The 11,537-nt window shown below is 49.3% G+C and overlaps 1 protein-coding gene across 1 annotated transcript; it reads right to left on the bottom strand.

The window, feature by feature from the left end:
* Window positions 1-4,109: 4,109 nt before the first annotated feature.
* Window positions 4,110-11,199, bottom strand: IL22RA1 (interleukin 22 receptor subunit alpha 1). The gene is made up of 7 exons (XM_062628745.1): window positions 10,460-11,199; window positions 8,288-8,420; window positions 7,385-7,566; window positions 6,965-7,149; window positions 6,380-6,515; window positions 6,028-6,149; window positions 4,110-5,744 (listed from the first exon to the last, which is right to left on the bottom strand). The coding sequence occupies exons 1-7, from the start codon at window positions 10,500-10,502 to the stop codon at window positions 4,692-4,694; spliced, it is 1,854 nt and encodes a 617-aa protein (XP_062484729.1). The 5' UTR covers window positions 10,503-11,199; the 3' UTR covers window positions 4,110-4,691.
* Window positions 11,200-11,537: the final 338 nt, after the last annotated feature.

Below are 11,537 nucleotides of genomic sequence, written 5' to 3'. Positions count from 1 at the left end.
TGGCATTCACTATAAACATAAACTCTTCCCAGCAACGTGAGAAGTGGGGCCTGGTTTTTGTGGTGTTAGAAGGAGAAATGAAGGTTTGAACGTAGTGAAGCTCTGGGGCTGCAATACCAGCTTGTGAGCCAGGTATTTTCCAGCTACGTGTTATTAGAGGATCAGCACATCAGTCGTGGGCTTCTCAGGGCTGCTGGAAGTCTGGAACAGGATGTGTGCAAACAGAAGATTGCCATGCTGGATGAAGCTGAAGGTCTGTTCAGCCCAGTGTCCTGCCTCGAGAGTGGCCTGTAGCTTGTCCTGAGCTGGAATCAGTGCTTTATTATTTCTAATAATCTTATCCTTTTCTGAACACTCTTTGGTTCTGGCCTCCACAGGGTCCTGTGTAAGTGGATTCCACCACCAAACCTGGCACAGTTGGAGGCACCCTACCTGTATCGGTAGGATCCATTCCTAAGAACTGATGTTTGCTTCATCATCAAAATAAAACCAAGATGAACCCCAACAGGATCATTCTCCCCTCAAGCCCTGTGTGTATGTGAAGCCCTGCTGCTCCACACACAAGGGCTTCTGTGTGAAGTTGATTTAGTTGCTCTGTGTCCAATATTCCTAAGAAAGCAATGAAGAGGAGTGGCTGGGCAGGCATGGCTGAGTATGATCTGGTGTAAGCTGAGCTGTCAAGGTGAATGTGCTCTTTTATTGCTTTTGAACAATTGCGTGACCACTCGAGTGCTTTCCTGCGTTCGTATTATGAGAAGTAATGAGTAATTATCATCTGTTCTGCCTAAGATTAACAATTTCCTTAACCTCGTGTCAAATCAACCCTCTGTTGCGTGTTTTAAGGAGAAGAATTTTAGCTTCTCTCTCCATCTGAATGGTGACCGCTTTTGTCACCTTTTTCTCACACTAATGTCCTCTGCTCATGTCTCACCGCTCTCATTATCTCAGCCTGAGAAGGAAGGAGATGTTCATGGACAGTTTAAACCCTCTGAACCAAGCGTGAGGCCACTGCTGCACTGAATCTCCTGTCACTAACAGCAGAGCTGGTAGGCCAGTGTGGTGCCAGAGCTGAGGTACAACCTCTGCTGTACCAGGGCGCCCAGGACTTTCAGAGCTGCCCCATAGCTCTGCTTCATTCCGCCTCCAGAATTCGGCACTTTCAGTTTGTTCCCGAGGGAGATTTTCCTCCACGGACGTGTTAAAAAGTCATCAGTGATTTTTTTATAGTCTTTAAACAGGGCACCCTTCAGCGGCAGAGCAAAGGAGGGACAGCACGAGCCTCAGCGGCGTGTGCAGCCCTGTGCCGGGGCAGACACGGCTCCTGGGTTGAGCCGGGAGGACAAAAGGTTAATGGTGGCGATCGGGGGACAGCTGCCGCATGTGTGCTGATACCCCTGTGACAACTGGGACTGCAGTGCTCACCTGTCCTCGGCCTGGGAATTAGCATGGCCTTTGTGCGAGGCACTTGAGTTCTTGTTATCTAGAGCTATTGAAACTGTTATCTGGAAAAGTCAGGATAAGGAGGAGCAGGCTGCTGTAAGGTAGGGATGGCTGATACAGGGAGGCCTTTGAATCCTGAATGTCCTTACACAGATGGGACAGTCGTGTCCTGTACCTGTTTGCTGTGATGCCTTTTGACACAGACAAGTCTGTCAGTTTGATTCTGAAAAGCCATGAAATGAAGGCAGTAAAGTCAGGGCATGGTGATGGGGGTGGACCAGCACTTTCCTCACACAGCCACAATAAAGTTCAGTGATGGCAACATCTCTTTCCAAGTCTGTCCAAAGAGGAATAGTTTTAGAAGGGATGATCTTCCTGTTAAATTTAAGAGGTGACTCATGAGACAAGAATCAAACTCCTCCTGCTTAATATATCAAGGCCTAAAAGACAATAACTCATCCATGATCAGAGCAGGAAGTTGGGAATATAGCTGTCAATCACTTCACATGCGCTCTAAAAACCTGGTCCCCGGCTTTCTGTGCCCCGGTTCCCATCTCGCCTCCTGGGCCACCAGGATGATAGTTTATTACAGGCTGGATGTGATCAGACTGTGTGACAGGGCTCTGCTGAGGGACTTGAAAAGGCTTTTAAATGGAAAATGAATTTTCTAGCTGTATCTTCAAATGCCCTCCTAAGGCCCCCTCCCCTTTCACACTATGCTGCCCTTACTAAGCCGGTGCTGAGGGTCCTGTTTCACAACAGGAGCCAAAATGTTGTCATTGTGGCATTTGATTACTCCCTGGGTAGCGTCCCTGGGAATGCTGTTGACACAAGATATGCAGCTCACAGGCAACTCTGACTAAGGTAACTGGCATCACTGGCTTGTCCTGCAGCCGCTCCGGGGGGAGCTGGAGGGTGGAATGTTATGGGGGGGTCTCACACCCGTGGGGAACAGCACAGCTGGGCTCTGCGCCGGCGTTGCTGGGTGCTGAGGCTTTGGTGCCATAGTTTGGACGCAGTACATGAAACAGCTCAGACGACATTCCACAAAACCTTTGATCCCGAATGGCATGAAGTAAAGCTGACACAATGGAAACGTCCTTGCTGCCCAGAGCGTGCACATCCTCAGACCAGTCATACCCAGTGCCGGGACAGCTCCGCACCGCATCTGGCATTTTCACCGTTTGGCCTCATCAGCTTTGTTCGTTACCAGTGCTGGAGTCAGGGGCTGAACTTTTGCCTGTGAAGGTTCTGAGACTAATCCTGTAATGCTGGGTTGAGTCATCAGACCCCTTTCCTTCATGAGACTATGGTTTATTTGCAAAATCACTCCAAAACAAGCGGAATTTGGGCTTTCGCCTCAGCTCCCCTGGGCTGCGAGAACACGTGAGGGGCTCACGGTGGGAGCAGGTGAGCTCTGCTCTGTCAGCCTTTCCCTGGCCATGCCTTCCAAGCGAGTGCTTCCCATGCCACTCGCAGCCAGGATCATTCGTGCAGTTTCAGTTCTCTACAACGGCTGTCATCACACACTCCACTTTTTCACCACACCAGTGGAAATCAGCAGGCTGAACTCTGCTTTCCCCTTAATGAACCAATTGCCTGCTCTGTCCCCCGGTAAACACCATTTCACTTGCTTTTGGTAAAGGTGCAGTGCTAAAGGAATTTGTCTCTCAGTTTCCACTAGGTTTGGTTTATTCCAGCCCTGGAGGTGGCTGCATTGGTAACAGGGGCAGGGGAGGGCTCAGCAATCCTTTGCCATGCAAAGGGAGCACGTTCCTCATCCACAGTGTCAGTGAAGGGTGGGAGGAAGCAGCTCAAGACCTCCCTAGTTTCCCTCACAGATTACTGAGTGCATGAATTGAGATTGGTGTGAATTACGACTGAGGGTTGAACGGAGAGTCATGTAAATCCCCACGTTCCTGCCTCTGTGGGATGTGCTCCTGGCTGCTTTGTCCCGGGGGATTTTAAGGGAACGTGTGTCTGTTTCAGGGAAAGAAATGAGCAGCAGCTGAGAAATACACCCAGGCAGGGCCCAGACTGCACTAATCTGTGGCAGAGATGAGAATGGCTTTGTCTGCTGTCCTGGGTTCAGCAGTAGCTGTCGTGTTTCTCCTTCTTGATAGCTGGTGCAGTGCAGTGTTTTGACTTTCAGCTCGGGAACAGAGCTGATAACAAGAATGTTTTGGTTTGGCCAAGGACTTTGTGAGCCTCATGCTCTGCCAGGGAGGAGGGGGAGCCAGGAGGAAGCAGAGACAGGACACCTGACCCAAACTGACCAAAGAGGTATTCCATACCACAGCACGTCATGCCCAGGAGGTAACTGGGAGTTAGCCGGAAGGGCTGGGAGACGGCAGGGTTGGAGGAGGTATTGGTCAGAGCTTGGTCGGGCTGGGGGGGCGAGTTATTGGTCGGCTGGTGGTGAGATGATGTATTCTCTTCCCTTGTTATTTCCTTTATCATTGTTATTACTGGTGGTAGCAGTAGTGATTTGTGTTATACCTTAGTTACTAAACTGTTCTTATCTCAACCCGTGGGAGCTGCATTCTTTTCGATTCTCCTCTCCGTCCCTCCGAGAGCAGGGGGAGGGCAAGAAAAGGGGGGGAAGTGAGTGAACAAGTTACTTGACTGGGTTTAAACCACGACATCTGCCCACAGGCGTTAATGGGCACAGAACTGCTGCACCAGGAGCTATTTGTACAGCTTCCGTGGCTGCTTTAAAGGCAAAGTCCACTTCATGGCAATAGCCTGTTGTTTTGCACAAAGCATATATCCAAGGGTAGAACACCAACAGACAGTTGATTCTTTTACTGTACCATGATGAATTTAATGCTTTTAGGTTTGCGTATGTCTGCACCTGAATTCAAAGGATGGGTATGTCTTGGACCTGGGTCCTTGTGTTGGTAAAGAGCAAACACGGTTTCTGTTGTGAATTTTGCTAATTCAGTAAACTGAATCTGGAATTTGAACTTGAATCTTAACTCAGCTTTTAAAGTAGTCCAATTCATAATACATGTGAAGAGTATACAAGAAATAAAGGCCTGTTATTTAAGTGCAAAGATACAGTATTGCAGCGTGCCAAGAAGGATTTAAATCAGCAAGGGTAACCGTCTCCACAACAGAACAGGGGGAACAGCCTGACAGCCAGTAACACAGCCAAGGTGAGTTGTGTCTCTGTGCATTGCATGGCTTGCAGGGTGGGCTGCCATTCCATACAAGCAAAGTAATCTGGAATTCAGTGTCATTAAGGCAGCTTAATAAAACTCCGTGTTTTCATCCTGATCCCACAGTACTTTTAAGTCCAGGTCTTTGAACAGCATAGTGAGAGGAGTGCTGCTGTCCCGGCCTGTGGCAGTGTCTTGGGACACAGCGTTGCCCAGTTTTGTGCAGCTGAGCCCCTTTATTGCTGTTAACGTTTCCATTTCTTGAGTCTCTGGGAACTGCAGTTTATTTGCAGGATGTGAGAATGAACCTGGCAACACCCAGCGCTCCGGGGTGCGCTCCGCAGGGAAGCTGTTGCCAGCACTGACTGAGAAAAGGAGAGCTTCTGACAGGGGTGACAGCAGCTTGTCCTCCAGAGCACAGTCTGTGTCAGCTGTCACTGCAGGCACTTCTGCTGTCTGTTTTCTGTAGCATCCTCCTTGTTCCGGCAAAGGCAGTGGCAGCCGGGATACCAGCACTTTCCTTCCCATCCCGTCAGTCTGCAGCAGCAGCTGCTGTGTTTGCTGAGGGCTCCCCTCTAAGAGAACCGTCTCCCCTGTGTCACTGCTGTCCCACAGTGCCAGGTTTGGTCCCTGTTCTTTGTAATTCCCATGGTCGTGGCTCTTGCCCAGCACCTGTGTTCTGAGCTTCCCAGCAGCAGAACAATCCGGAGGGACCCCCTTCAGCATTTGCTTTGGCTGCACATTCTCCTTGTCCGCATGGTCTGTGCTGTCGACACACACCCCATAGGTGAGGGGCAGGACTTTGCTGGATGTGGCAGTGGGAATGCTCTGCAGGACTTTGCTGGATGTGGCAGTGGGAATGCTCTGCTGGTCTCCGCGGGGAGTGTAACCCATGGGAGCTGCAGTGGCCACACAGGGCGGCTGCGCAGGCAGCCAGAGCGTGGGCACATCCGACTGCTGCCGGTACGGAGTCTCTGGTGGACGGGAAGACCATGGTGGCTCCGGTGCTGTGTCCACATGTTGGCTGATCTGGGGTAGCTGCGCTTCAGAGATCAGAAGTGAAGGTTTGGATAAATTAATGGGCTTTATAATATGCTCCACTGTCAGTGTGAGAGGCTGGAACGACGAAATCCCTCTGAAGTCCTGTTGACATAAATAGAAAGACATGAGTTATTAACAGGAAGCTGTGATTTTTAGAAGTTTGCTTTAGATTCTGTAAGATTTTCTTTGGGGAAATATCAGTAAAAGCCAGGAACAACCCCCAGGGATCTGCTCTGCTGGCAGAAGGATTCTGTTTTTTTTTCCTGGGGAATGACCCTTCATAGGAATACAGACCATGCACCCTTGTTGGGCAGCAACGCTGGGTAAGTGCCTGCACGGCATCCCAGCCTTCCAGAGCTTTGCTGCAGTGCTTCAGAGCACTTACCAGAGACATGGGCTGTGCGCTCTGCTGCTTGACGTACTTGTAGATCCCAAGGCTAACGGCAGCAAACACTAGTCCAGTGCAGAGGGCGAGTGCCACGGAGCAGTACAGGAGCCACGTGTGGTCTGGTTAGTGGGGCAGAGAACAAGTGGAAAGGTAGCTTCAGAGGGCTGGGTTAGAAGAACCATGAGATGAGACGAGTGATGTTCTAAGTCTAGGCTCATAGGACTAGATTTTAAATTAGAGAAGTCAGTGCTGCTTCAGTATCTTTATCTTAAACCAGCTGAAAATCAGTCCCTTTTGTGTATCCAGTATCCCAGCTGGATTTTTAAGTTAGCAGAGTCAACAGCCTCACCTGCTAGTGTTTTAACCCAAAACACTTGAGATTTGCTGCTTCTCTGGAGGAGAGATAAATATACTGTTCCATTATAGTCAGTGTCTGGGTCCAAGTTGGAAACTTCAAATTCTTTGTTGTGCTCATTCTTTGTCCACTGTTTACAATAAAAGCAAATTCTGTATTTTAGAGAGATTAAATACATACATTTTCTTCAGATTGCAAAATTCAGCATCACGTTTTGTTTACTAAGAAGATGCTACAGGACTAGAATTCTATATATACAGGATCCGAAATATATCACTTGCTTTCACCTGTTGCTCTATTGAATTTTTACATTTGAGTTCCTTAAGACTTGCACTGCTTCAGTGGTTCTTTGGTTTAGTCCCATACCCTGGGAATCTCCAGTTCTTTCCTAGAATTTTAGAGGAATTCTGGAATCTTTTCTGGAATTTTAGACAAGTTCCTCTTGTCTACTGCGAGTCAAAGACTCTGACACTTTCCCTTGCACATGAGAAACCCATTCATCAGGTGAAAGCTCTGAGAGTCTTACGTGAAATGTGACATAGGAAAGTCAGTGGCTCACGGCCAGAGGTTGTGCTTTACCTTTTGGTGTGTCCTTTGGTTGAATATTGTTAAGTGATATTCCACAGCACCAAATTTGCTACAGACATCCTCTACGGTTAGCTGCTGCTCATCCTCGTCTCTCAGCGGAGTGTAGGGGGGCTGGATAAGGAACTTTATGGAGTGTACATACGGAATGTACTCCACTGCTGGTGCTCCAATAACAGCTGGAAAAGATAGAACAGGCAGCTGAAGTTAAAGCTGATATGTTACCAGATCATCTTGTGTGCATCTCTCCTCAGGCTCACTGCCCATACCAGCCTCCCTCAGGCCTTCCCTCCCTTCCCAGCCAGCACGGAGTGCTGCACTACTGGAAGGAGAGGAGGCACTGTTCTGACCCTCAGCAAGACTTGGAACGCAGCCCTCCCAAGCAGGATGACAGCTGTCGGCAGGGGTACGTACTCTCTTTCCTGGGTTCAAATCTTTCTGAGCGTACCCAGTTGGAGGAGCAGTGGCTCTGGGCAGTGGCCCTCACCCTGGCGTAGTAGTGCTCCGTGAAGTTTTCTGTTTCACGAGTGAGGTTGCAGAAGGGCTGTGTGATGCTCTGGCACTCAGGCTTGTTCAGCCAGGATTTTTCTCCATACCTTAGGACAAAAAAAGCTGTTAGTCACTTTTGTACAACAGAAGCAATTCAGCCCTCCTCTACAATGACCCAAACAGGCTGTTTTACCAACTCTTAGTGGTTCTTAAATGTATTGTTGCAATCAGCGAGTGGCAGGGGATGGGCAGGCAAAGGAACAGGGGAACCTCCCCTGGACTCCAGCCTGTTCTGGCTGCTGGCTTGTGTGTGGCGATCGCCTTGAGGAAGTGCAGCTTGTTGCAAGGTATGCACGGGAGTGTCCTGCGAGTCAGTGGCTCTGGGGCTCTCTGCCCAGCTCTGACACTGGATGATTACTGCGGGTTTGCTGCAGGGTTTGCAGACCGCCCCGAAGGACAGGGCTATTGCGCAGCGCTGGTCTGGTTTCGCTTAATTTTAGGGACTGAACCAGAGAAAGACATTTGCTATTACTGTATTTACAGGAAACTGCAGCAGAGAGAGAAGGAAGTTGCTGAAGGCAAAGAGTAGCTCAGAAATGGAGCAGAGTTGGCAACCCAAGATGTGAAACTATTTGCTTAACTGGGCACCATCTACCAGTTTAAATAACCCTGTCTTGTACTGAGTTCTTGTCTGAGCAGAACCGTTTCCGTAACAGTAAAACACGTGGCAGGAACAGCAAAATCTGCTTTTCTTTCTTGGGCCTTTTCTCTCTGAGAACAGTGTCCCCAGGAATAACAGCACTTCTGAGAGAAGCAAACTTCACATACTGCTTATATTGGACATCAAATGTGGTGCCAGGGGGAATGTCTGCTTCTGTTTCCCATATCAGGATGTTCTCAAAGTTTGTAGAAGAAAATGCTGCACGTTTCAGACATGATGACCTCTGTGTAGTCACAATGCCTACGGAGCAAAGAAACTAGTGTTAAAATGCATAATGTGGCATCCCAGCCCTCAGCTGAATGTGGGCCTGGTGCTGTTCAGCCTCTTAGCCAACAGAAGTACCAGGCACAGCACCTCCAGTTTGGTAAAGGTGGGCTGCATAGCAGACGCTTGAATGGGACAGGACTTGAGACCCTGCACACAGCACTGTAGGTACCTTGCAGATTGTTGATTCGTCACCAAAAAATGTAAGTCAGGAATTGTTACAGAACCTCAAAACCTCATGAGTCAGAAAGAGAATCCTTCCGTTCCTTGTCAGCTTTCTTTTAAAGCGATTAAATAGCTGGAAACCCAAGAACAGTAACCTGTTTTCAGGGCTGGATTCATGGCTGTGAATGTCTCTGCTTTCTGCCCATACTCAGGGAAGTGACGTGTTGTGATGAGTCTCACATCACTGAAGCTGTGACTGCCGCTAACCTCCAGTGCTCCGTGTTTGCTTGGATGGAGCCTGCCTGCTCACAGCGATGTGCTAAGACCCAACGCTTGGACTCTGATCTGGGTGTGCCGGCGTGAAGGCAAACAACTCACTCAGCTCCCAGCACGCGAAGCCCTGTGCCTCTTCCCTACGGAGGATGGGTCCTGGCTCTGGTAAGAGATGCCACTTGCCCCTGACAAACACGCCCCTTGGCTGAGCTGCCTCTAGAGCAGAACACCCCGCCATCCACCTGCAGCAAACTGCCTCTGAGCAGGCACCACAGAGGAACCTTCAGAATCTGTAAGCTGTTTAAATTCGAATTGCAGATGTGTCCTCAAAGGGAAATACTTTGGACATTACTCAGCTCTTGGTTTGCAGTATGGATAAACACCTTGAACACACCCGGCCTTCAGCCTGCCCTAGCTGGAGACAAACAGTCCCATTGTGGTGGTGGTGGTAAACAGACACTCCAAATCAGTGAGTGCCCCCATGAAAAAGTGGTGTGGTAAGTAAGTAAAAGCAGCACCATTTTACAGATGGGAAAACTGGGGACCTGAATGGGGGTGACTTGGGCAAGATCACACGGAGCAGTTGCGGTAGAGGAGGGACTAAAGCCCATCAGTTCCTGGACCCTCACTCCAAGCATTCCCTCCAGCTGCCTCTCTAAAGGTGGAGAGAATTAGGCAGAGCAGCATAGACCCAGTTCTCAGTCCTGTGTCTGGCATTTGGGAAGGGAAGCGGCACTGAAATGGATTGCAGTCTGCTCTGGCTTTTGCTCTGAGCTCATCTGCAGTTCAGCCCTTGCAGTTCAGCTCATGGAAGACTCAGCACAGGATTCCTGGCAAGGCCGAAATGCAGCAGTCAGTCCAAAGCAAGTGGATTTCCCTGTGTGAGTTCCATGAAAACTGAGTCACCAATGCTCTCATTGTTTTTCCACATTTATCCATACTAAAACACAGTTATGCAAAGCAGTTAACACAAGCACAGTCAAGTGTGGGCAGGGAAAACCCGGGATATTCCCCAGCATTAAAGTCCCTCTGGTTTAGAAGTTTCGGAAGGTGCCTTCCCGCCAGTGCAAGATCACCAGCACAAGAGCAGATGATGATAAGGTTTCTTGCGGTAAAGGTGGCATTTGAAAACATAGCAAGTTTATCCCTTATTCACCTGGAGCGAGTTTGCCACATGTGGAGTAGGTTTAAATGGCTTTTAGGGATCCCTTGTTTGTATCTCGTTTGGAATTTGGCCTGTTCATTTGTGTCTCTGCTTAAGACTCATGGGGACTGATTCAAACCTTCCCAAGTCAGTGAATATCCTTTACTCCTGCAGATTTGGGTTGTAACATCAGTGGCAAACACTTTGAAGTTAAGTGCTCTTTTCTTCTCCCTATTAATCCTTGGAACACAGAGCACACCCAGAGTACCTTGAAGGTTTTAAAAGGAGAGGAAGGCAGAAGAGAGCTTTTGTACAACCTCAGGCAACAGCTTGTTCTCCAGGTCTTGTTTCAGTAAGCACTATTGGGCTACTTCCCATGCTACAGGATCAAACTGAAACAACCATCATCAGTGACAGGAGAATCAGGACTTACCGACCACTGAAAGTGCAGCTAAGACGATCAGCAGCTTCTTCATGAATAGCTGTGTGAGCTGGGCTGGGGAGCAGGCAGCCGGTCTGCGTGCAGGTGAATCACCTTCTCCAGGAGCTGATCTTGTGAGGAGGCTGTGCTGGATTTGTTGCTCAGTAACAGGCTGCGGAGCTGCTGAACTGCCGCACGCACACCTGAGATCACCGGCTACAGGTCTGTGCGCATGTGTGAGAGCAGCTGAGAGTGCCAAGAGCAAGAGGAGCACCTCTCCCTGCTGGGCGCGCACACCTCCCTGTACAAAGGTGCGCAGGCCAGAGGCTTAGAAAATCTCCAGCTTTTGAAAGAGAGCCAAGTGCCATTTTGCTGACAGCTTCCTGCCCCAGCGCCCTCACGGAACTTTCTCAGGTTTGGGGCTTGCTTTTCTGAGCGGGTAACTTCGCCTCACAAAACTCCAGAAATTCAGCCTTAGTGCTGTGCTCCTCTTGGCTGGAAACTGCTGGGAGCAAGCCCCCATTTACTTAAGAAACACCGTCCAATAACTTTGTAAAAGGAAGGTCAGAGGACCACTGGTTTCAAGCTCTCCCACTGTCCTCGTCGCTCTCCTCAAGCCCGGAGGGTCTCTCTTGGCATGGGAAGAAGTCACCTTCCTGCAGGAAGAGCCCGTGCTGTCTGTGGCTGTTCTCAGAGGCCAGTGTAGACCTACAGTCCATTCTTGTGGCTGCTTGCAAGACAAAGCTCTACTGAGTGTCCTGAATGCTCTATGCAAAGAACTGTAGGCTTGTGTGAAATCTAACACGAAAGAGATGCAGTTCCTGTTCCATAGCAGGCTGAGTTTTACAGGGTGGTAAGTTACATTTTCAGGCTTTACTCAGAAGAGGGAGAGATGTTTCCTTCTTCAGTGAGAAGTGGAAGCTAATTGCCTGTCCCCAGATGTGGATCTGGAACCACCAGATGTGTGTAACCTCCGAACAGCTGCTTCTGCTTCCCAGGATGGCAGAAGGGGAGAAAGCCTCACCCGTGCAGCCTGCATTTGAGGCTTGGGAAACTCCTGTCACCACTGCTTCTCCATTTTTATGTTACA

This window comes from Pezoporus occidentalis, unplaced genomic scaffold (assembly GCF_034315485.1).
Source record: "Pezoporus occidentalis ecotype Australia unplaced genomic scaffold, CSIRO_AGI_Poc_V1 ctg321, whole genome shotgun sequence".
NCBI classification, from domain to species: Eukaryota; Metazoa; Chordata; class Aves; order Psittaciformes; family Psittacidae; genus Pezoporus; species Pezoporus occidentalis.
This window is presented reverse-complemented; position numbering and strand designations above follow the sequence as displayed.

Coding starts and splice junctions, on each gene's coding strand:
- IL22RA1 (XM_062628745.1), bottom strand. CDS start 10,502: ATGAAGAAGCTGCTGATCGTCTTAGCTGCACTTTCAGTGGTCG. Junction 8,421..10,459: donor AGCTGCACTTTCAGTGGTCG/GTAAGTCCTGAT, acceptor TTTGCTCCGTAG/GCATTGTGACTACACAGAGG. Junction 5,745..6,027: donor GCGCACAGCCCATGTCTCTG/GTAAGTGCTCTG, acceptor TTATGTCAACAG/GACTTCAGAGGGATTTCGTC.